The sequence below is a fragment of the Arachis duranensis genome, chromosome 6 (assembly GCF_000817695.3).
Source record: "Arachis duranensis cultivar V14167 chromosome 6, aradu.V14167.gnm2.J7QH, whole genome shotgun sequence".
Taxonomy (NCBI): domain Eukaryota; kingdom Viridiplantae; phylum Streptophyta; class Magnoliopsida; order Fabales; family Fabaceae; genus Arachis; species Arachis duranensis.
The window spans coordinates 68,008,456-68,034,555 of NC_029777.3; the positions used below are offsets into that span (position 1 = coordinate 68,008,456).

General features: G+C 41.2%; 1 protein-coding gene across 1 annotated transcript; it reads right to left on the reverse strand.

Moving 5' to 3' along the window:
• Positions 1-20,666: 20,666 nt before the first annotated feature.
• Positions 20,667-21,893, reverse strand: LOC107493980 (uncharacterized). The gene has a single exon (XM_016115019.1). It carries the CDS (start codon positions 21,891-21,893, stop codon positions 20,667-20,669), a length of 1,227 nt encoding a protein of 408 aa, XP_015970505.1.
• Between the last annotated feature and the right edge of the window lie 4,207 nt (positions 21,894-26,100).

Genomic DNA, 26,100 nt, shown 5'->3' on the forward strand with positions numbered 1-26,100 from the left:
ATGATTGAAAAGATATGATTGAAAAATAATTTAAAAAGATTTGATTTTTAAAACTAATGACTTGGCTAACAAGAAATTTAAAAGATATGATTCAGACATTAAACCTTTCTCAACAGAAAAGGCAAAATACTTGAAATGTTGAATCAAATCATTAATTGTTAGCAAGTATTTTTGAAAAATGGAAAGAAATTGATTTTGAAAATATATGATTGAAAAGATATGATTTGAAAAAGATTTGATTTTGAAAAATTATGGAAACTTGAAAAAAAACTTGAATAAAAAAACAAAATCTTCCCTCTTGTGCCATCCTGGCATTAAACGCTCAGAATGGTATCCATTCTGGCGTTTAACGCCCAGAATGCTACCCTTTTGGGCGTTAAACGCCCAGCCAGGTACCCTGGCTGGCATTTAAACACCAGTTTTCCTTCCTCACGGGGCGTTTTGAACGCACAGCTTTTTCTGTGTAATTCCTCTGCTGTATGTTCTGAATCTTCAATTCTCTGTATTATTGACTTGAAAAGACACAAATAAAAAAAATTTTTGAATTTTTAATGATGAGGAATAATCAAAATGAAACTAAGATCAAATAAACAATGCATGAACCAAACTTAGAAGTTTGTATACTATTGACACTAACAAATTGAGAATGCATATGAGAAACAACAAAACACTCAAGACAAGAGAATTTAAAGATCAGAGCAAGGAAATCATCAAGAACAACTTGAAGATCAATGAAGACACATGCATGAATTTGAAAAATGCAAGAAGAATAGAACATGCAATTGACACCAAACTTAAAATTAGACACTAGACTCAAACAAGAAACATAAAAATATTTTTGATTTTAAGATTTTATAATTTTTTTGGATTTTTCGAAAAGTGAGTGGAAAAAGAAAATAAGGATATCAAAATTCTTAATGAGAATTCCAGGAATCATGCAATGTTAGGCTAAAGCTAAAGGAATTAGACATGGCTAGCCAAGCTTCAGCAGAACATTGCATTCAAGAGCTAAATTGATGAGAATCAATCAGCTTTGGTGATGATGAGAACATCACCTTGAAACTCTAGAATTCATTCTTAAGAACTCTGAAGAACAATACCTAATCTAAGCAACAAGATGAACCGTCAGTTGTCTAAACTCAAACAATCCCCGGTAACGGCGCCAAAAACTTGGTGCATAAAATTGTGATCATCAATGGCGCCATCAACATGGTACGCTCAATTGCAATCTCAACTCTTTATCACAACTTCGCACAACTAACCAACAAGTGAACTGGGTCGTCCTAGTAATAAACCTTACGCAAGTAAGGGTCGATCCCATGGAGATTGTTGGTATGAAGCAAGCTATGGTCATCTTGTAAATCTCAGTCAGGCGGATTCAAATGGTTATGAGGATTGATAATTAAAAGATGAATAAAACATAAAATAAAGATAGAGATACTTATGTAATTCATTGGTGAGAATTTCAGATAAGCGTATGGAGATGCTTTGTCCCTTCCGTCTCTTTGCTTTCCTACTGTCTTCATCCAATGCTTCTTACTCCTTTCCATGGCAAGCTGTATGTTGGGCATCACCGTTGTCAATGGCTACAGTCCCGTCCTCTTAGTGAAAATGTTCAACACGCTCTGTCACAGCACGGCTATTCACCTGTCGGTTCTCGATCATGTCGGAATAGAATCCAGTGATTCTTTTGCGTCTGTCACTAACGCCCCACAATCGTGAGTTTGAAGCTCGTCACAGTCATTCAATCCTTGAATCATACTCAGAATACCACAGACAAGGTTTAGACCTTCCGGATTCTCAAGAATGCCGCCATCAATTCTAGCTTATACCACGAAGATTCTGATTAAGGAATCCAAGAGATATCCACTCAAGCTTTGTTTGCATGTAGAACGGAAGTGGTTGTCAGGCACGCGTTCATAAGAGAGAATGATAAAACCCTAGTAACTAGTCTAGTATAAATAGGACTTTTTACTATTGTATTTGGATCTTTGAATCGATCTTTGGATGTTTAGTCCTTAGACCAGAGTCTTGGTTATCCTGGTTCCCTCTCTGGGGCCGGAACCAATGAACACCTTTATCACTTATGTATTTTCAACGGTGGAGTTTCTACACACCATAGATTAAGGTGTGGAGCTTTGCTATACCTCGAGTATTAATGCAAAGTACTACTATTTTCTATTTAATTCATGCTTATTCTTATTCTAAGATATTCATTCGCACTTCAACCAGATGAATGTGATGATCTGTGACACTCATCACCACTCTCACTTATGAACACGTGCCTGACAAACACTTCCGTTCTACCTGCGAAATCTAGAGTGTGTATCTCTTGGATTCCTAGTCCACGATGCATGGTTGCCTCTCCTAACAACAGAGCCTTCCATTCCGTGAGATCAGAGTCTTCGTGGTATAAGCTAGAATTATTGGCGGCCATTCCTAAGATCCGGAAAGTCTAAACCTTGTCTGTGGTATTCCGAGTAGGATCTGAGATGGGATGACTGTGACGAGCTTCAAACTCACGAGTGTTGGGCGTAGTGACAGACGTAAAAGAATCGCTGGATTCTATTCCAACATGATCGAGAACCGACAGATGATTAGCCATGCGGTGACAGCGCATTTGGACCATTTTCACTGAGAGGACGAACGGTAGCCATTGACAACGGTGATCCCCCAACATACAGCTTGCCATGGAAAGAGGTAAGAGCGATTGGATGAATGTAGTAGGAAAGCAGAAATTCAGAAGGAACACAGTATCTTCATGCGCTTATCTGGAATTCCCACCAATGAATTACATAAGTATCTCTATCTTTATTTTATGCTTTATTTATCTTTATATTCGAAAACCATTATAACCATTAGAATCTGCCTGACTGAGATTTACAAGATGACCATACCCTTCTTCAAGCCGACAATCTCCGTGGGATCGACCCTTACTCATATAAGGTTTATTACTTGAACGACCCAGTGCACTTGCTAGTTAGTTGTACGAAGTTGTGAAAATGAGTGATATTACAATTGTGTGTACCAAGTTGTTGGCGCCATTGAGATCACAATTTCGTGCACCACTAGGTATGAAATTTGAAGTTATATAGAATATATATGATTACGTGAAAGCTTGGGTTAATTAAAGATTCAATTTATAAGCTCACTTAGCCATATATACCCTTACCCTTACCTTAGCCCCATTACAACCTTGAAAAGACCTCATGATGTTTGCATTGGTACATTAAATGGTGTTGATTGGTTAGGTAAAGAACAAAAATTAGAAAGCATGATTAGAGAAGGATAGAGTGATTACTCTACATACTAGAGAGATTAGAGTGACACACACCATCAGTGAGGGTTCAATGCTCGATTCCATGTCCCCTGCTTTCACGAGTTGTCTTCTTACAAATGTACTTGCTTTTACTGTATGATTTAAACTAGTGAAATTTGCTCTATGTTCTGTCTTAGAGAACTCATTTATTTTTAATCAGATAGACAAAATCATATAGTTGCATTCATATATATAGGTTGCATTGCGTTGCATGAGTCTTACATGTCCCTATTCATTCATATTTATCTCCTTCAACTAAGCATGAGGACATGCTAATGTTTCAGTGTGGGGAGGTTGATAAACCATTATTTTATGATTTATATTATGTTTAATTGAGTGGTTTTATCAAGTCTTTCACCCAGTTATTCATATGATTAGCGTGATATTACAAGTCCTTCCCAAAATTGTTCTATGATTGAAAACTCGCTTCCTAAAGATCTTTTAATTGTATATTTTTATTCTCCTTTATACCATTCGATACCGTGATCTGTGTCTTAAAGTGTTTCAGGCTTCATAGGGCAGGAATGGCTTAGAGAAAGGAGAAGAAGCTTGCAAAAATGGAAGAAACACAAGAAATTGAGGAGATGACCAGCAAGAAGTGACGCAGTCGCATGGCTCACGCGACCGCATGAAATAGAGGAAATCAAAGTGACGCGCTCGCGTGCCTGACGCAAACGCGTGGATTGGAAGCTGCACGAGTGACGTGAATGCGTGGACGACGCGCACGCGTGGCACGGAAAACGCTGGATGACGCGAACGCATGGACGACGCGGTCACGTGACGTGCGTGATCTGCAGAATTTGCAGAAATCACTGGCATGGATTCTGAGCCGCATTTTAACCTAGCTTTCGGCCCAGAAACGGAGATTAGAGCGAGAGAACATGCAGAGACAAAAGACAATTCTCATTCCGCATAATTGCTAGTTTTTAGTTTTTGGGATCTAGAGAGAGAATTCTACCTCTTCCTCTAGGTTTTTCTTTACATTCATAGTTTTAGGATTTGAAGATTTTGCTTTGGTATTTGAGAAGAGTCTACCTCCGGAACTGGTTATTCTAGTTTGTTTACTTACTTTTTACTTACTCTTTCATATCTTTAATTTGTCCAGAGTTACAATTGGATTATTTTTAGAGTTTATTAATACAAAGACTATTTTTATTTTTAATTGATCTCTTTGATTATTGTTTATCATGTCTCTTTTTATTTCCCCTTTTAATTTTTTGAAGTCTACATTTATGATAATGGGGTAGTTTCCCAACTTGATTGGGAGTTGATTAAAAGGAGAACCTTGAGTTGGAATACTCAAGAGTTCAATTGTAATTGGTTCGTTGTTGGTTGGCTTGTTAGTCACTAACTCTAATCCTTTCCAAGGGAGAGGATTAGGACTTGTGAATAGAAGTTGACTTTTAACTTGACTTTCCTTCATTCGTTGAGGGTTAACTAAGTAGAAACAACTACTAATTATTAATTGATCTTGAGAAAATTCCAACAAGGATAGAACTTCCGATTAATCTTCTCTCGGTCAAGATTTTTATTTAAATTATATTAAATTCTCTAATTTAATTTCCTGTTTATCAAACTCAAAAACCTTTTGAAAAATCTCCGATTAATAAAATAGCACATCTTCCTACAACTCGTTGGGAGACGACCTGGGACTCATACTCCTAGTATTTTATTTCTAAAATTTGTAACAACTCTTTTCTAAATTGACAAGTGGATTTTTGCTGGTTAAGAGCTGTACTTGCAATGCTATTTTTCTTAATAATTCTTAATCTGCCAATTTCTGCCATGTCAATACCCCCCACGTATTGATGCGAAAAGCCAACGAACGCGACGATTGGCAACTAGAAATCACGTCGGTTTCTGACTTGAAGGAAGATACTGATCTAAACATCTCTGACTTACCCTATACTTGAATCCGACTTGTAGCGAAAAGGCCGGACTCAAGTAGGCGCACTATTCATACCCTGTCCCAAAACATAAGCCAAGCCCAATAAGGTTGAAAGGCCCAACTACAGAGATGGCCTCTAACACTCACCCGACCTCCTAAAGAGATCAGATTCACCAAAAATGGACAGCTCATGCTTTCCTAGGAAAGTAACTACTTCTCCGAATCTCTCACCCACTTCTAGAAGAGAGATCTCAACAACCCTAAGATAAAGGGACGGTTATCCACCATAAGAAGTGGAACTACTTCAGTGGTGGTTATTGGCTCACCTCCTATAAATACCCTGACACACTCAGGTATATTAAAGTTTCAATACACTTAAACCTGCTAAAACCCTTACTGACTTAGGCATCGGAGTATTTTGTAGGTATCACCCCCCACATTCTCACAAAAAACTCGGACGACGGGCATAGGACGTGGTACAAGTCGAAACTCACTTCATTGAGGATTTTGCCCTCACTTACAAGCCCAAAGACAACCCAGTTTCAGGTAACTCTCGAAACACCTTCCATAACCTCAAATTCACCTCACCCAACCTTTTTGACACTACTAATTGTAAAAAAAACTCACAAGTGCGAAAGATAGAGAAATGTAGCTGAGGTATGGAAGACAGAGAATTTGCAATAATATTTATAGGCAAGACTCTTAATTAAAATATGTTTTTTAATCAAAACCCAAACTGCGTTTTGCAACTTAAAAAAAATTAAAATGCAACCTATTACGTTGGGTAACCGGAGATTAATGGGCTAGACTCGATAGGTTGGCCCAATAGTCTGAGGAAGGAAGCCTTCGAGCGGGTTCGCGCCTCTGTGTCCTCCGTCTGACTTGTGAGTGTGAGAGAATGGGGGGTGGTACCTGCAAAGACATTCTGATGCCTAAGTCAGCAAAGGTGTGAGCAGGTCTAAAAAGTATTGGGACTTAGAGATACCTGAGGGGTGTCAGTGTATTTATAGTAGTGAACCAATAACCACCGTTGGAGTAGTTCCACCTTTTAAGGTGGATAACCGTCCCTTTATCTTAGGGAGGTTACGATATGGCTCCTGGAAGTGGATAGAGAGATTTTAGGGGTAGCTATTATCTGTCAGCTAATCTCTGCTTCCGACTTCGTTAGGACAAGTCGTGGGGAGCGCTGACTTCTTAGAGGAAGGTTGGTATAATGTGAGGCTCAACCTTGTGGGTTGGGCCTATTGTTTGGACCTGGGCCTTAGCGTTGGGCCAAGGTATGAACAGTGCCCCTACTTGAGCCCAATTCCTTTTAAATATTGGGGTCGAGTATTATAACTCAGGACCGTAGCCGACCTGATAGGGAACCGACGTGATTTTTCAAAACTGACGTGTTTTTGAAAGCTTTCAATAGTCGCGTCTAATCAAACGTCGCGTCTCTTAGAGGTTTGAGTATTCATACGTGGGGGCGGTTACCTTGGTAACGGTGCAACTTCTTAAATGGCTGCGTCGTTTTACCTTTATGCCCCTAACGTGCTTAATAAATACTTCTCCCTCTCTTTCCTTGTTTTGTTTCTAAAAACTTTCTCACTTACACACTCTGTTCCGAAAAGAAATCTTCCTTTTTCTTCGATCAACTGCTGTAGCACCTCCGACCCTTCAAAATTAAAGGTCAGTTTTTTTTTCTCTTTTATGACTGCTTTTATTTGCATGTTTTTTATTTGAGATGAGTGTTGGTTGTAGACTTTAGTGATTCTATTTTGTCAAGGATCTAATCCCAGGACCCTTAGAGACCCTGTTTTTTATCCTTTTTTCTTTTTTGCTTTGTAGGTTTCGGGATCCTTTTCTTTTTTAGAAAATATATGTCTTCTGTAGAATCCCTCGCTCGATGGGTAGATGTTACTATTCTTGGGGAAGAACCCCTTGTGGATACTGACTATGTTACCGATCTTCGTACGCGCCATAGGATTTGTGCTTCTGATAGGGATGAGTCGAGATATGAACTGATAGCCCCGGGTCCGGAAGACCGGGTTTGTTTTGGAAGAGCTTCTGTGAAAGACCCTCATTTTCTTTTTATGTATGAGAGTTTTTTCACCCGTTTGGGTGTTCTTCTTCCTTTTTCTGATTTTGAAATAGCGGTTTTATCTCATTGCCAGATAGCCCCTACCCAGCTTCACCTTAGCTCTTGGGGTTTTTTGAAAATTTATCAATTTATCATCCATGCCCTGGATTTTCCGACTTCTTTGAGGATTTTTTTTCTTTTTCACATGACCAAGCCCTTTAGTGGGCAAAATAACAAACAACAATGAGTTTCTTTCCGGGCCATACAAGGCCGGAGAGTTTTTACCCTTTTTGATGAATCCTTTCATGACTTTAAAAACTTCTTTTTCAAAGTGCAAGTTGTAGAGGTCACCACCCCTTTTTCCTGGATCAAAATTCTTCTCCTCGTTTTCCTCTGTACTGGTTAGAGGCCTCTCATTGTGAGAAATATAGTTTGGATAATCTGGATGAGGTGGAGGCGGCCATCGTTGGGTTCCTCCGAGAAGTTTGGGGGAGAGCCCCTTATCTGGATACCAAGAAGTTCTTCCAGGGGTCTCCGACCTTTGTGCAGTCCCAATTAGGTAGTGTCATATTTGTTCGTTGGGTTTTCTGACTTTCTGAGTTATTTTCTTCGATTTGTTTATTGACTTTTTTACCTAATGGCTTTTGCAGAGATGGCAAAGAAGATTTCGAAGGATGTCTTACCAGAGGGTTCAGAGGCCAAAGCAAGATCCAGCACCAGAGTCGGTGGTGGCAGGGCAGCTGGTCCCTCTCTTCCTTTCCCTCCCCTTCTTCTCACAACTTGGGGACCCCTGCTCGACCTATTGTTATTTCTTCCTCAGCCTCTTCTCTGCCGCTCCCTTCTTCCCGACCTTCTCTTGAGCCAGAAAAGAAGAAGCACAAGACTTTAGAGTCTGGCTCTCCTTTTGAAGGTGAGGCCAAGGTGGATGCGCCTCAATTTATCCAGGAGCATATCTATCCTTATACTCGTATAAGTATGGATGATGCTTCTCTTCGAAACCACCTTACTATTCTGGCTCAGGAGAGCATCAGAGCGGCGAGGGTATGTGAAGAACTGAAGATTGATGGTTTGGAAGTTACAATAAATTCTCGTTGCAAGTATAGTTTCTAAACCAAGCAATCAACATTTCTTACAAACGTTTGGTTGTCACAAGTAACAAACCCAATAAAATTTATAAACCGAAGTATTCAAACCTTGGGTTGTCTTCTCAAGGAATTGAAGGGAAGTATGCTTTATTATTTGTTATGGAAAACAATGTTTGGGTTTGAAAAGGTTTTGAATGAGAGAAATGGTTTGCAGAAATTAAGAAATTTATAATTGATAAAACTTTGGGCAAGGTATGAAAACTGGAAGTCCTATCCTAGTTATCCTTATCAATGGTGATGAGAATTATACTGTTGCTCCCACTAAGTCAACCTCTAACTATGAAGGTCAGTTAAGTGGACAAATTAATTTAATACCTAAAGTCCTAGTCAACTCTTTGAGGAAAGTCTAGAGTTATATGAATCTAAATTAATCAGCAAGAATAATAATTATCAATCACGATGAGTTTGATAACTCAAGAGTCACCAATTAATCAACCAAAACTAATAGTAAATAATCTAATTAAAAATGGGAAAAGCAATCATGAGTCTGAAATACCTCAAATTGTATTAATTAAGAAAATCATAACATGAATGGCCCATAAGCCAAATTGGCAACATATATAATTCAACAAATAAGAGAAGTCAAAATAAAAAGATATTGAACCTAATAGAAAGATGAGATAAAAATATTCCTAAGTCCTTTAAAAGGAGTTCTAATCCTAATCCTAAGAGAGAGGAGAGAACCTCTCTCACTAAAAACTACATTTAAATCCTAAAAAATGTGTATGTATCCAGTATTCAGTCTCTAATCTCCATATACTCATGAATGGATGGATTCCTCTATTTATAATCCTTCAATCTGTGTTCTCTAGGCTTGGATCTGAGCCAGAAGGGGCCCAAAAATTGCTGAGGACGACTTCTGCAAATTCTGCAGATCGCGCACGTCACGCGGACGCGTCATTTGGAGTTTAGCTTTTCCATGCGGTCGCGTCAGTCATGCGTCCGCGTTAGTTGTGTTGCGCACGCCACGCGTTCGCGTCGTCCATGCACTCACGTTGATTCTAATTTATGCAAAGTATGCGTTCGCGTCATCCATGCGGACGCGTCGCTGCCAGTTTCTCCAAAACTCCAATTTTGTGCTTTCCTTCCATTTTTGTATGTTTCCTTTCCATCCTTTAAGTCATTCCTGCCTTAGAAGCTCTGCAGCTACTCAACACACAAGTCATGGCATCGAATGGTAATAAAGGGTAATTAAAATAATTAGTTTTTAAAGCATAGGAAACATGTATTCCACATATATCACATAATAAGGAAGGGAAAGTAAAACCATGTAATTTACATGAATAAGTAGGTGAAGGGTTGAATAAATCACTTAAATTGAGCACAATATATATCATAAAATATGGGTTTATCAACCTCCCCACACTTAAACAATAGCATGTCCTCATGCTAAATCCAAGATAAAGAGTAAGGTAAAGTGGTGGAATCTCATGCAATGCAATCTATTCTAAATGCATCTACCTAAATGAGTCATGCAAATCTAGTTATTATTCACTTGTATATAAAACTTACATGTAGTTAAATTAATTCACATTCTCAAGGAATTATATATGCATAGCCAACCTTAGATAATGTTAAAGCACTTTTACAATTGAGATGGGTAAAAATATTTTTCAAACTTGGAAGACAATTAACAATTGAGGTAGAGATATATGGTGATGAGCTATTGAACCCTCACTGAATTTTATGTTTACTCTCTAGTCACTCAGTGTTTATTGGGTTAATCACTCTATTCTTCTTTTTATCCTTACTTTCTATAACTTTGTTCTTCATCTAACCAATCAACAATTATAGAATACAGACATACAAAAATCATGAGGTCTTTTTCAAGGTTGTAATGGGGCCAAGGTAGAGGTAAGGGTATATGTATAAGGCTAAGTGACCTAATAAATGAATCCTTGATTAGTCTAAGATCTCACCTAACATATACATATTTTATACAAATCAAAGTTCCTTAACCTATTTGCCCAAATTTTTCCCACTTTATATTGCAAACTCATGCATTAAACTTAACTTTGCCCCCATGTGCATTGATTTTTCTTATTTTGTGTTTGGGGAATTTTTGTATCCCCTTATTGAAAATAAAAATTTTTTTTGATGCACATGGTAATTTAATTAAATTGATTTCACATGAGCATGCTTCCCAAAATTTTTATTTTGAATATTTTTATTCTTTTAAACTTTCTACCTTTGTTCCTATCATCCATGTTCCCATAAAGTTTTCCACACTTAAATTATACACAATACCTTATCTTAAGCTAACCAAGGATTCAACTCGGGATTCATATTTTGTTTTTCTACTTAAGGTTAGTAATGTGGTTTACAAAAAAAAGAAGGGATTAAAAAGATCGAGGGGGGCTAACAAGGGTGATGTAAAAGGTAGGCTAATTTGGGATAAGTGAGGAAAAATTCAAATGATGGCCTCAATCAATTTCTTAGTATGTATCTATATTCTATAATCAGACATATAGATTAAAACAAAGCAAAGAACATCAAAATAAAAAGAAGGGCAAAACACACAGGAATGACATTTATGGTTTGAATGCAACCATACAATTAAGCTCAAAACTCACAGGCTGTGTGTTTTCAAGCTCATAAATCATATATCAGTTATGTATGTCATGCAAGTAGAAATTAAGAGTTTCCATTATTCTCAATGTAAAATTTATTTGGGTGGCTTTAAAGTTTTAGTGTTCCTCCTTGATAAAATGTTGTTAACTAACTAACATGTAATGCTATATATACAAGGGATATGGATTGTTTTGATTCTATTAAAGTCTCTAGCTTACTTCCTTTTTATTTTCAATTTAAACCAAACTTATCATATGCTAAAAGGGTAAACTATGCTAATTAATCCACTTAATGTATAACTAGTAAACTAAGGTGCAAATTAAGCTAAAATATCCAAGATATATACAGCCCAAAGTGCAGAATGCAAAAGTGCAACAAAAGCAAAAGAGAGAAATATGCAAATAAAAGACAGAAAATAGACAAAATAAGATAAGAGTCTGTAGTAGTTCACCAAAAGAAATAGATGCCAGAGATGGCGATCTCCCCACACTTAAATAATAGAATCGTCATCGATGCTCACTCAAACTGAGTGTGAAGAAGTGTCATCTCCGGAAGGATGAGCTGTCGAAGTCTCGGTGGTGGTCTGAGGATCTGCAGACTGGATGAAGGTAGGAGGAGCTATCTGCTGCAGAAGAGGCTCTGACTGGATAGGAATCTCGTGATCTGCAGCCTGTATCTGGTGTGGCTCCTCAGGATGTGGCGCAGCCTGCTCCGGGCCTGCCTACTCAGCCTGGGTGGGTGTCACCTCCTCATGAGCGCTCGCCTCTACCTCAGATGTGTTAGAAGGGGTGTCGGGCTCGGAGGGGATGTCGCCATTGGACCAGATCATCAACTTGAGGTGCTCATAGCGTCACTTGTTGCGACGCTCCATACGATCCAAGTGCGCGAAGAGTCGATGCACCAAATGGTAGATAGGCTCAGGAGCAGCTGGAGGTGCAGTGGGCGGGGCAGGTGCAGTAGTGGAAGAAGAGGGGGCAGCTGAAGGTGTGGCTGTCTCATTAGAAGCAATAAGGAATGAAGGTCTGTAGCCTAAAGCCAGAAAGTTCCTGCTGTGAGGAATGATCTTCTTGCAGTCCGCAGCAGGTGGCTTCTCATCGGTATCCTCCCAAGGCACGTCAGCTCGACGACCTAGCTGGGTGACCAGATAAGGGAAGGGGAAGGTGCCTCTGATATGGACCCTGGCCATATAGTACCGGATGAATCGTGGCAGGTACAGGTCATTACCCTCCATCACACACCAGAGGAGGGTGATCATAATAGTAGGCAGCTCTGTCTCATGAGTGCTCGGCATAATAAAGTTACTCAAGATCTGGTGCCAGAATCGAGCCTCATCATTCAAGTATATCCGCTTAATTCCTTTAGGCATGGTGGTGTTCTTACCCATGACCCATGGGACAGTAGTGTCAAGGGCTATCCTCTCCTTGACAACATCCCAGTCAAATCTCAGAAATCGCATGTCTTCTTCAGCCTTTTGGTAACCGTTAGGCTGATCTGACTTAGGCTGAAGGTGCAGAATATCCTCAATGGCCTCTTCAATGACCAGTATCTATTTCCCTCTGAGGTGTACTGCATCCAGGGAAGTCTTGAAATAATTATAGTAAAACTCTCTTACCCAGGAAGCATTTACCTCAGTCAAGTTTCTCTCCAAGAAGAACCAGCCTCTTTGTTTGATCTGATCGGAGGTGTACTGCTGTAGTCCTTCTGGAATTTTCAAAGTCCTCTCCAGGTACAGATTTCTGGAGGTAGTAAACACTGAAAACTTCAGCTCATAGTATCGGTTTGCAAACTTAATTGGATCATTGGCAGGGAGGAGCTGGTCAGCCTTCTCCTGCGCGGTAAAGTACTTTTCCCGCCAGGATTCATCATGCAGAAGCTCTAGGAGAGACATAGAGGATTCACCTCTTTTCCTTTGCCAGTTGTTGCCTTTCCTTTTCCTTTTCCCTTTCGCTGAGGGTCAGGCATCCTGTAAAAAAAAACAGAAATCTAAGATATAATAAAAGCAGGAAAACAAGTAGGCAAATAACAAGATAAGCACGAAGTGGCAAAGGAGCAATAGAAAAATGAAATGAGTTAAATAAATGTATATTTTGGATTGTTTTGGAGTTGAAAAGCTGAGATGAGAAATCACATTCCAAAATATGTTAGAAGTGGAAAGCCTGTTAATTAGGAAAAACAATAATCATGCCATGAGTGAAATTAAGTGAAAGAAGTAGTGAAAAGGCAAAGGGGGAAGTTAGAAAGTGAAAACTGGGTAAAATTGAAAAAGGGGTTAGAAAGCGAAAATCAGTGAGTTAGTAAAAAGGAAGTCAGAGTAAGTGGCATGATGATTGGTTTCTAAGTAACAAGAATTTCACAATTTTAAGCAACAGTCAACTCATATTCAAGCAGGGATAACAGGGTATTGATGATGATTCATATAGATATAGAAGTAGCAAAAATTAAAATCAAATCATCAATAATGCAATTTATTAACCAGGAAATCAAAAGGAATAAAAATGCTGGCCCGTGCATTCAAGAATGGCTTTGGTTGATTAATTGGAAAATTGAGAAATGCCAAAACCAAGTCTTGAATGTAAAAAGGAAACAATTTACAGAAAATTGGGCAGCATTCCGGCTAAAATCGGATGTTCCCGGAAAACAAATAGTAAGAACAGTTCATATGAATTGAAATAAGGTGCACAAATAGCAAGAATAAGAAAGAGTAGTGTAACAGCAGCATGAAACAGTTAAGCGCAGCATATGAACAGTATTAACATCATAGCCAGAATAAAATTGTAGAATAGATAAACAGATAACAAGAACGGAGCAATTATCAGGCCTAAATCCACTAACCACATCCTAGCTACCTAACCACCTAAAATCCACTACAAACATGCATCTTTATCTATCCTATTCGGGACAAAAATTGGAAAATAAACTAAAAAATCGCAAGGAGGAATCACAGTATGGCGGAACCTGGTGCGTAAAGTGCAAGGGATAGGACAGAGGAAAGGTAGTAGGGGCCACTGGTAACTTTGCCCTTTCCCCTGCCTTGAGAGTCAGACATCCTGAAAAACAGAATTTTCAAGATATAATTGAAGAATAAAAGCAGGAAAATAAGTAGGCAAAAAGGATAATAGCAATATAGGCATAGAGTGGCAAAAGAGCGAGAGAAGCGAGAATTGAGTGAAAGATGTGAGAATTGAGAGAGAGAAGAAAGAGAGGGGAGGAAGAAGGGGGTGGTGTGGCGGTGGTCGCGGTGGTCTGGGGTAGTTGTAGGTGGTGGCTGGGGGTGGTTGAGGGAAGAGGGAGAGTTGCAGAGGAGAGGAAGGAGGGTTGGGGTTTGGGGGCGCAAAGGGATAGGGATCGCGTGACTTAGGGTTAGTGATCGCGAATCCACGCGAACACGTGGAGGACGCAATCACGTGAATAGGGTGAAATAGGGTTGACGCAGATGCGTGGTCGATGCAATCGCGTGGGTTGGGTAAAAGATAGGTGACGCGGACACGTGAAGCACGCGAACGGTCGCTGGAATTTGTGCTAGACGCACGCTTCCAGCGTCGTTTCAGCGCAACTCTCTGTCTTCTTTTTGGGGGTTATGGTATCCATGCGACGCGATCGCGTCACTCACGCTTTCGCGTGGGATGGGTGTTGGGCAAGTGACGCGTTCACGTGATGGACGCGAACGCGTGGTTCGTTTTGTGCTAAACGCACACCAGCCGAGCGATTCCAGCCCAACTTTCTAGGCGTTGGATCTTTACACCGATATCTGGATCACGCGTTCGCGTGGGTGACGCGAACGCGTGGGTGGCGTTTTCCGCAACTAACGCGATCGCGTGTGGCACGCTGTCGCGTCACGCGCTCTTTCTCTCTCTCTCTCTCTCTCTCTCTCTCTCTCTCTCTCTCACAAAATTCAAAAACAGAATAGAATGGAGAAGGAACGATCATACCATGGTGGGTTGTCTCCCACCTAGCACTTTTAGTTAAAGTCCTTAAGTTGGACATTTGATGAGCTTCCTGCTATGGTGGCTTGTGCTTGAATTCGTCCAGAAATCTTCACCAATGTTTGGAATGACAGCATATTCCGGGGTCCAAAACAAGGCACGTGAAGCCTTTGAGCGGTTTCAAACAGGTTTCCAGGCTCCAGGGGTGTTAAATGTCAGAATAGATTCCAGGATCCCAAACTCTACTTTTAAACCCATTTTTATCTTGATCAACATTTTTCCAGCAGGGTGATAAGTAATCTGAATCCTTACTGTAGTGACCAAACAGCTTCCGAGATCCATTTGATTGAGCTTGACACCAATCTTTGCACCTCAAATTAAAGTGTGAAATCTCATTGAATCTCGCATACCAACGCAGAGTGCGAGTCATTCTCCTTTTGCTCTTAAAGCCGCAAAGAGCTATAAGCTGGCCATCTATTTCAAGAAAACCATATTCAAGTGGAAAAGTAAAGATGAAAGCTAAGGATTTTACCCACTTGAAGTTTGTGTTGGGTGGTAATGGCCTTGGAATAGGTGTTTCCAGTGGTTCTGCAAGCTCTACTCCCTTGTGGTCTTTAGTGAATTCCTCCACTTCTTTGCAAACTTCTTCAAATTCAACCTTGTCTTTATCAAAGTCTTCAATATCTTCCTCATCACTCGAGTCATAATTAGGAGGTTGAGAAAAGTCTACCTCTGCATCATCTTCGTATTCACTTGGGGAAGATTTTTCTATCTCAAAGAATTCACTTGCGGATGCAAGTTCATTAGTAAGAGAACTTGACTTGTGATCATCATCAACAACAAAACATGTGTCTTGGGTTATTCCGTCCAATTCCTCATAAGATACCTGCTTTGGGGGTTGTGCACTATCCTCCTTAGCATCAATTGTAACGTCCTTGACGGAATTCTCCACGACTCTGGATTCTGGCGGAGGTTCGGCATCTCCTAAATCTTCAACCAACTCTTCTTTTTCTATAATGACAGCTTCCTCTACTTGTTCTAGTACGAAGTTATGCTCTTTACTATTCACTGGAGTTTCTAGCGTTTACTTCATGCTACGTTCTTCATTAGATTCTCCACATGAAGCCATGGGGGTTTGTTGGATGTTCGAACGTCTGGAAGATAACTGATTTATTGCCTGCTCCAGTTGATGAAGGGTTGCCTGAAATTGGTCTACTGATTCTTCGAAGCGAACCTGTGATTCTTGGCTTGATGGATATGGACATGGTACATAGGGGAGTGGTGGTTCTTGGGAGTAATTGAATTGGCTTTGGGGTGGATAAGGATCGTACGGTGGCGAATGGCGAAAAGAAGCTTGTGAGTATGGTGGTTCGAAGCTATGTTGAGAGGATGGTCTCTGAGCATAGGGTGGGGCTTGTTGGTAGCTACAAGGGAGTCCACCAAATTTATCAGTTCGGTATGCATTGTAGAATGTTCTCTGTTCATGATATATTGGAAGGTGTTGTTGCCTCAAGGGTTGATCATATCCTCTTGGCTCCATCCATCTTTGATTACTTAGACCGTGATGCATATTCCTGTTATAGCTTCCATTCCTTTCAACAAAATTATAACCAAACTCAAAGCGAGAGGGGTGAGAATTCATAGTAGTTATTAGAAATAAGAAGGGAAAACAAAAACAAATAAACAAGTAAAAGAAAAATAATTACAATAACCAGTAATAAGGCACACGTTTGCAATTCCCCGGCAACGGCGCCATTTTGAAGAACTGAAGATTGATGGTTTAGAAGTTACAATAAATTCTCATTGCAAGTATAGTTTCTAAACCAAGCAATCAACCTTTCTTACAAACGTTTGGTTGTCACAAGTAACAAACCCAATAAAATTTATAAACCGAAGTATTCAAACCTCGGGTCGTCTTCTCAAGGAATTGCAGGGAAGTATGCTTTATTATTGGTTATGGAAAACAGTGTTTGGGTTTGAAAAGGTTTTGAATTAGAGAAATGGTTTGCAGAAATTAAGAAATTTATAATTGATAAAACTTTTGGCAAGGTATGAAAATTGGAAGTCCTATCCTAGTTATCCTTATCAATGGTGATGAGAATTATACTGTTGCTCCCACTAAGTCAACCTCTAACTATGAAGGTCAGTTAAGTGGACAAATTAATTTAATACCTAAAGTCCTAGTCAACTCTTTGAGGAAAGACTAGAGTTATAGGAATCTAAATTAATCAGCAAGAATAATAATTATCAATCACGATGAGTTTGATAACTCAAGAGTCACCAATTAATCAACCAAAACCAATAGTAAATAATCTAATTAAAAATGGGAAAAGCAATCATGAGTTTGAAATACCTCAAATTGTATTAGTTAAGAAAATCATAACATGAATGGCCCATAAGCCAAATTGGCAACATATATAATTCAACAAATAAGAGAAGTCAAAATAAAAAGATATTGAACCTGATAGAAAGATGAGATAAAAATATTCCTAAGTCCTTTAAGAGGAGTTCTAATCCTAATCCTAAGAGAGAGGAGAGAACCTCTCTCACTAAAAACTACATCTAAATCCTAAAAAGTGTGTATGTGTCCAGTATTCAGTCTCTAATCTCCATATATTCATGAATGGATGGATTCCTCCATTTATAATCCTTCAATCTGTGTTCTCTTAGCTTGGATCTGGGCCAGAAGGGGCCCAGAAATCGCTGAGGACAACTTCTGCAAATTCTGCAGATCGTGCACGTCACACGTCTGCGTGGGTCACGCGGTCGCGTCATCTGGGGTTTAGCTCTTTCATGCGGTCGCATCAGTCATGTGTCCGCGTCAGTTGTGTTGCGCACGCCACGCGTTCGCGTCGTCCATGCGCTCGCGTCGATGCTAATTTATGCAAAGCTCACGTTCGCGTCATCCATACGGACGCGTCGCTGCCAGTTTCTCCAAAATTCTAATTTTGTGCTTTCCTTCTATTTTTGTATGATTTCTTTCCATCCTTTAAGTTATTCCTACCTTAGAAGCTCTGTAGCTACTCAATACATAAGTCACGGCATCGAATGGTAATAAAGGGTAATTAAAATAATTATTTTTAAAGCATAGGAAACATGTATTCCACATATATTACATAATAAGGAAGGAAAAGTAAAACCATGAGATTTACATGAATAAGTAGGTGAAGGGTTGAATAAATCACTTAAATTGAGCACAATATATATATCATAAAATATGGGTTTATTAGTGTGCATCAAGTTTCTTGATATTTTTGAGAAGACTCCCCTCAGCTCTTTGGGTTCATCCCTAAGGGTTGAAGAGCTAGAGGAGAGGATTCTTTTGTGTCAAGAGGCTGAGAAGAGCCTGAAGGAGAAGGTCGCCAAGCTGAGAGAGGAGAGGGATAATCTTCGGAAGGAGGGGGAAGTTGATGGGCCGGTGCTCTATGGCGGAGGGTCTACGGGAGAAGGTGGAGCAGAGCTACTCGAGCTAGTTCCAGGATCTTGTGGAGGTCAAAAAAGATCTGGTAAGAGCTCGGGACACTTATGCGAAACTGGAGGACTCCATTGCCGAAAGATCCGAGGAGGCGTGGAGGGTTTTTAAGGAGCATGTCGGGGTTATTGCTCCCGTCTTGGATTTCTCCCCTTTGTATCCTGATAAAGTTGTAATTGATGGGGCCATTGTATCTCCTCCCCGACCTGTGTCTGAATCCGAGTTGAAGACTCGGGGCCAGAAAATCATAGAGTCCCCTCCCCGACCAGATGATGCTCCGAGTTCTTCCAAGGCTCCTGAGACTTCCCCTCCATCTCCTATGGATGTTTCTCTCCCTGACTCTGGTGGTGCTCCGACTACTCTTCCGGGTTCTGGTGGTGATGCCCTTCCAATTTGAAAAAATGATCTTTGGCTATATGTGGTCCCGACCTGTGGGTCCCCCCTTTTTAAACTATTCATTTTCATGTTGTGGTGGTATATTGCTGACACTTTCTTGGCCTTTTATGGCCGTAAACAAAATATTTAAAAATACCCTTTTTTGGACAAGGGTTTAGGTTATTTTTGTTGGTTGTGTGCATGCTTTTTCTACTTTAGGTTTCGAAAAACCCTTTTTTGATCTTTTGTTTTGAAAAACCTTTTCTTGGCTGGCTGTCCCTTCTTCTAAGTTTTTCTCGAATTTTCCTTGAAGGCTTGGGACAGTCTTTAGTGCTTTCTATAGGTTTTCTAATCTCTTTTCCGTATTCTTTATACTCAGTTTTTGATATATTGAGTTTTTATAACATAGGTTATTTTTGCGATGTGTTTCTTTGTTTCTCGGAATTTCTGACTTGTTAGTCAGTTAATTTCCGAGTTTATTCATGATCGACTTTTATAAACTCTTTACACCGACTTGTACCTCGTCGTTTTATCCTGATGACCATTTAGGTCGGTTGATGGGATTTTCACGCTTTGTCGAGCTTAAGTCGGAGCATTTCGTAGAAAGAAAGAAAAGCGAGAAGGAATTTATAAGAGATATTTGTAAAAGATCTTTATTTATTTGCAAAGGTACTTTGTCATTAATAAGGGTTTTGGGCTATTTATGACCCCTTAGTCTCTATTATGATGCCTCGTTAAAAACCCTTCTTCAGAAAAAACCCTTTTATTTTGGGAAAAAATCATGAAGTTGGGAAAAGAGTACATCAGGGAGTAGAGTTCACTTTTAACTGTACCTTTTCATATTACAAGCATGCAACGACCTAGGTAGCTTAGTGTCGTTTAAGTCGGTCACCTTGTAATAACCTTTTCCTAAGACCTTACTAATCTTGTATGGTCCCTTCCAATTAGCAACGAGTTTTCCTTCCCCAGACTTGTTGACTCCTATGTCGTTCCTGATTAAAACCAAGTCGTCTGGGGCGAAGCTCCTTCAAATGACTTTTTGGTTGTATCTGTTCGTCATCCTTTGTTTCAATGCTGCTTCTCTAATATGGGCTCGTTCTCAGACTTCAGGGAGTAGCTCAAGTTCTTCTTTGTGTCCCTTTATGTTTTCAACCTCGTTGTAGAAGTTCACCCTTAGACTTTGCTCGTTGATTTCAACCGGTGTCATGGTTTCTATGCCATAAGCAAGTCGGAAGGGTGTTTCTCCGGTGGCAGACTGAGGTGTGGTCCGATAAGCCCAAAGTACTTGTGGGAGTTCCTTGGCCCAGGCTCCCTTTGCATCCTGTAACCTTTTCTTCAACCCTGCCAGTATGACCTTGTTTGTTGCCTCGGCTTGTCAATTTGCTTGTGGATGTTCCACCGATGTAAACTGATGTTTGATTTTCATGCTGGCTACCAGGTTTTTGAAGGTTGATTCGGTGAACTGAGTGCCATTATCGGTGGTGATGGAGTGGGGTACCCCAAACCTGGTGATAATGTTCTTGTAGAGAAACTTCCGACTTCTCTGAGCGGTGATGGTGGCCAATGGTTCTGCTTCTATCCACTTTGTGAAGTAATCCACTCCCACTATTAGATATTTTACTTGCCCCGGCGCTTGTGGGAATGGTCCTAGCAAGTCCAATCCCCACTTTGCGAAAGGCCATGGGGATGTTATACTAATGAGTTCCTCGGGAGGGGCTACATGGAAGTTTGCATGCATTTGGCATGGCTGGCACTTTTTCACAAATTTCGTGGAATTTTTTTGTAAGGTCGGCCAGTAGAATCCAGCTCGGATTACCTTTCTAGCTAACGACCTTGCTCCAAGATGGTTCTCACAGATTCCATTGTGTACATCCTCTAGCACCTCAGTTGTCTTTGAGGTCGGGACGCACTTTAGTAGTGCTGTTGATATCCCCCTTTTATATAGTTTTGTGCTTCCCTCCGAATTTTCTTGGCCTCTTTTTCTTCTTTGGAGAGTATGTCGAATTTCAGGTATTCGATTAAGGGCTTCATCCACCCGAGGTCTAACCCGGTGACTTCAAAGATGTTTTGAATAGCCTCTTTTTTTGCCACAGAGAGTTCAGGGAGAGTTTCTTGGATCAGACTTCTGTTGTTCTCTCCTGGTTTGGTACTTGCTAGCTTGGAGAGGGCATCTGCCCTGCTGTTGAGGTCCTGAGTTATATGCTTTACCTCGGTCTCCTCAAAGCGCCTAAGGTGCTCCAAGGTTTTGTCCAAGTACTTTTTCATGTTGGGATCCTTGGCCTGATACTCCCCATTTATTTGGGAGGTCACCACCTGAGAGTCGCTGAATATCATTACTTTGGTTGCACCGACTTCTTCTGCCAGCTTTAACCCTGCAATCAAGGCTTCATATTCTGCCTGATTGTTGGAAGCTGGGAACTCGAACTTGAGGGAAACTTCAATTTGCGTTCCCCCTTCGCTGACCAATATTATGCCTGCCCCGCTTCCAACTTTATTGGAGGACCCATCTACATATAACTCCCATGTAGTGGATTTCTCCTCTTGATCTCCCGCGTATTCCGCTAGGAAGTCAGTGAGGTATTGAGCTTTTATTGCCATTCGGGCTTCGTATTTCAAGTCGAACTCGAAGAGTTCTATTACCCATTGAACCATTCTGCCCGCAATGTCCATCTTCTGGAGGACCTGCTTCATGGGCTGGTTCGTTCGGACTTTTATTGTGTGCGCTTGGAAATACGGCCGTAATCGGCGTGAGGCTACTACTAAGGAGTATGCAAACTTTTCAAGTTTTTGATACTTTAGTTCTGGGCCTTGTAGAACTTTGCTGGTGAAGTACATAAGATACTGCCCGACCTCATCTTCCCTTATTAGAGCTGATGCTATAGCTCTATCTGCTACTGACAGGTATAGGACAAGCTCTTCCCCGTCCACGGGTTGGGTTAGGATTAAAGGCTGGCTCAAGAACTTTTTGAACTCCTGGAAAGCTTCTTCGCATTCCGAAGTCCATTCAAACTGGCATCTTTTTCTTAGTAGGGAGAATAGTGGAAGGGATCTTAGTGCCGATCCCGCCAGGAATCTGGAAAGGGCGGAAAGCCTTCCATTTAATTGTTGGACCTCCTTTAGACAAGTCGGACTTTTCATTTCCAGGATAGCTTTGCACTTATCGGGGTTTGCTTTGATTCCCCTTTATGTTAGCATGAATCCTAGAAACTTTCCCACCTCTACCGCGAAGGTACATTTCGTGGGATTTAGTCTCATCCCATGTAACCTTACGGTGCTGAAAACTTGCGAGAGATCTGTTAAGAGGTCGGTTTCCTCCTTAGTTTTCACTAGCATGTCATCTACGTAGACCTTCATTAAGTTCCCAAGGTGGGGGGCGAACACTTTATTCATCAACCTTTGATATGTGGCTCCAGTATTTTTTAATCCAAATGGCATCACCATATAGCAGTAATTTGCTCTAGGTGTGATGAATGAAGTTTTTTTTCTCATCCGGCTTGTACATCAGGATTTGGTTGTATCCCGAGTAAGAATCCATAAACGACAAGTACTGATACCCTAAGCTTGCATCTACTAGGGTGTCAATACTGGGAAGTGGATATGGGTCTTTGGGGCACGCTTTGTTCATGTCGGTGTAGTTGACGCACATCCTCCACTTGCCGTTTTGCTTTTTGACTAGCACTACATTTACTAGCCATGCCGGGTACTTGACCTCTCGGATGAAGTCGGCCTCCAAGAGGGTTTGAACTTGCTCTTCCACCACCTGAGCTCGTTCTGCTCTGAGCTTGTGCCTGTGCTGCTATACGGGTTGTGACCTGGGGTGTACTGAAAGCTTGTGGGACATGAGCTGAGGGTCTATCCCTGGCATGTCGGAAGCTTTCCAAGCAAAGAGGTCGGAATTATCTCACAGGAGCTTTATCAGCCTTTGTTTCAAATCTCCGCCTAGGCTGGCCCCTATGTTGGTATTTTTCCTTCCTTTTTTCCGATTTGAACCTCTTCAGTTCTTCCACCCAGCTACGGCCGCAGCTCTTCCTTAGCTTTTATTCCCCTGAGCTCTATGGTGTGAACTTCTTTGCTCTTTCCTCGGAGGTTTAAGCTTTCATTGTAGCATTTTCTTGCCAACTTCTGGTCTCCTTATACCGTCGCTATTCTCCTAGGTGTTGGGAATTTCATGCAAAGGTGAGGGGTTGACACCACCGCTCCGAGGTGATTTACCGTAGTCCTGCTGATCAAGGCGTTATATGCCGATCCGACATCGATGACGATAAAGTTGATGCTCAGAGTTTTGGAATTTCCCCCTTTTCGAAGGTCGTGTGGAGGGAGATGTATCCCAGTGGCTTAATTGGCATGTCTCCTAGCCCATACAGGGTGTCCGGGTAAGCTTTTAGCTCCCTTTCATCCAACCCTAATTTGTCGAATACGGGCTTAAAGAGGATGTCTACCGAACTCCCTTGGTCCACCAAGGTTCTGTGGAGGTTGGCATTCGCCAAGATCATGGTTATCACCACCGGATCGTCATACCCGTGCATGATCCCTTGCCCGTCCTCTTTGGTGAATGAGATGGTTAGGAGGTCGGGAGACTCGTTTCCGACTTGATGAACTCGCTTTAGGTGTCTTTTGCGAGATGACTTAGTGAGCCCCCCTCCCGCGAATCCTCCAGAGATCGTATGTATGTGTCTCTCGGGGGTTTGTGGTGGTGGGTCTCTTCTATCCTCATCATCTCTCTTCCTTTTTCCATGATTGTCCGACCTTTCCATGAGATATCTATCAAGTCGGCCTTCCCTGGCCAACCTTTCTATCACATTTTTAAGGTCGTAGCAATCGTTTGTTGAGTGGCCATACATCTTATGGTACTCACAGTAGTGGCCGCGGCTTCCTCCTTTTTTTGTTTTTGATGGGTCTAGGGGGCGGCAATCTTTCGATATTACAGATTTCTCTGTATACGTCTACTAGGGAGATTTTTAGAGGAGTATAGGAGTGATACCTCCTCGGCCTGTCGAGACCGACATCTGCTTTTTTCTTGGGCTCCCTTTCTTTCTCTTTTGCTGAGTGAGGGGGCCCCTGTCGCCAGCTTGGCTCCCGTAATCTGGCATTTTCCTCCATGTTGATGTAATTTTCTGCTCTCTCTTGTACATCGCTCAAAGAGGTGGGGTGCCTTTTTGATATGGACTGAGAGAAGGGGCCTTCTCTATGTCCATTTACTAGCCCCATGATAACTGCCTCGGTGGGCAGGTCTTGAATCTCCAAGCACGCTTTGTTGAACCTTTCCATGTAGTCTCGTAGAGGTTCTCCGACTTCCTGTTTGACTCCCAGGAGACTTAGTGCGTGCTTTACTTTATCCTTCTGGATGGAGAATCTCATCAAGAACTTTCTCGAGAGGTCCTTAAAGCTGGTAACTGACCTTGGGGGGAGGCTATCAAACCATTTCATCACTGCTTTCGACAGGGTGGTCGGGAAAGCTTTACAGCGAGTCGCATCAGAAGCATCAGCCAGATGCATCCGACTTTTCAAATTGCTTAAATGATGCTTCGGATCTGTGGTTCCGTCATAGAGGTTCATATCAGGGCTTTTAAAGTTCCTTGGAACTTTTGCCCTCATTATATCCTCACTGAACGGGTCTTCTCCCTCCAGGGGCGACTATTCTCTGTCGCCACGGGAGTTCCGACTTCTAAGGGCAGATTCGAGCTTCAAGAGTTTTTCTTCCAACTCTTTTCATCGCTCTATCTCTTCCCTGAGATTTCGCTCTGCCTCTTGTTTTCGTTCTAATTCTTGTTCCAGTTGTTCTAAACGACCTTGGTGGCTGTGGACCAGCCCCATCAGCTCGATTGCATGGGGCGGCCCATCCTTTTCGGACTCTCGTCCTTCCGAGGAATTCACCTTTGGGTTCTTAAGCCCAGAGGTGCCTTCTCTATGCTGGTCGTTGGTTCCTTGGTGAAGGGTCAGGTCCGCGTCATTGTTTCTGGTATCTGGATTTTCTTGTTCGGAATCAGACGCTGTATGACTGGTGGACGAAATTGGAAATCATAATTCTTGTCACAACTTCGCACAACTAACCAGCAAGTGCACTGGGTCGTCCAAGTAATACCTTACGTGAGTAAGGGTCGATCCCATGGAGATTATTGGTTTGAAGCAATCTATGTTTATTTTATTATTCTTAGTTAGGATATCAATAAAAATTATCAGTTGGAATTATTAGAAAAAATAAAAGAGTGTGAAATAATTACTTGTTATGCAGTAATGGAGAATATGTTGGAGTCTTGGAGATGCTTTGTCTGATTTATTCCTGTAATGTAATATTCCATCCATGGAAAAGTGCAAAGTTCCCTCCATAGCAAGCTGTATGTAGGGTGTCACAGTTGTCAATGGCTACTTCCCATCCTCTCAGTGAAAATGGTCCAAATGCTCTGTCACAGCACGGCTAATCATCTGTCGGTCCTCAATCAGGTTGGAATAGAAACCAATGATTCTTTTGTGTCTGTCACTAACGCCCAGCCTTCAGGAGTTTGAAGCTCGTCACAATCATTCAATCCTGGAATCCTACTCGGAATACCACGGACAAGGTTTAGACTTTCTGGATTCTCATGAATGCGGCCATCAATCTAGCTTATACCACAAAGATTCTGATTAAAGAATCTAAGATAAGCTCATTCAATCTGATGTAGAACGGAGGTGGTTTTCAGACACACGTTCATGGATTGAGGAAGGTGATGAGTGTCATGGATCATCACCTTCTTCATAATTAAGCGCGAATGAACATCTTAGATAGGAACACACACGTTTGAATGGAGAAATAGAAACAATTGCATTAATTCATCGAGACGCTGCAGAGCTCCTCACCCCCAACAATGGAGTTTAGAGACTCATGCCGTCAAAGTGTATAAAATTCATATCTGAAAATGTCATGAGGTACAAAGTAATCCTCTAAAAGTTGTTTAAATAGTAAACTAGTAGCCTAGGTTTACAGAAAATAAGTAAACTAAGATAATTGGTGCAGAAATCCACTTCTGGGGCCCACTTGGTGTGTACTGGGGCTAAGACTAAAGCTTCTCACGTGCTTGGGCTGTTTCTGGAGTTGAACGCCAGGTTGTGACGTGTTTTGGGCGTTGAACTCCAACTTGTAACCTGTTTCTGGCGCTGGACGCCAGACAGCTGCATGATACTGGCGTTGAACGCCAGTTTACGTCGTCTATCTTCGTGCAAAGTATGGACTATTATATATTACTGGAAAGCCCTGGATGTCTACTTTCTAACGCCGCTGAGAGCACGCCAATTGGACTTCTGTAACTCCAGAAAATCCATTTCGAGTGCAGAGAGGTCAGAATCCAGCAACATCAGCAGTCTTTTTTCA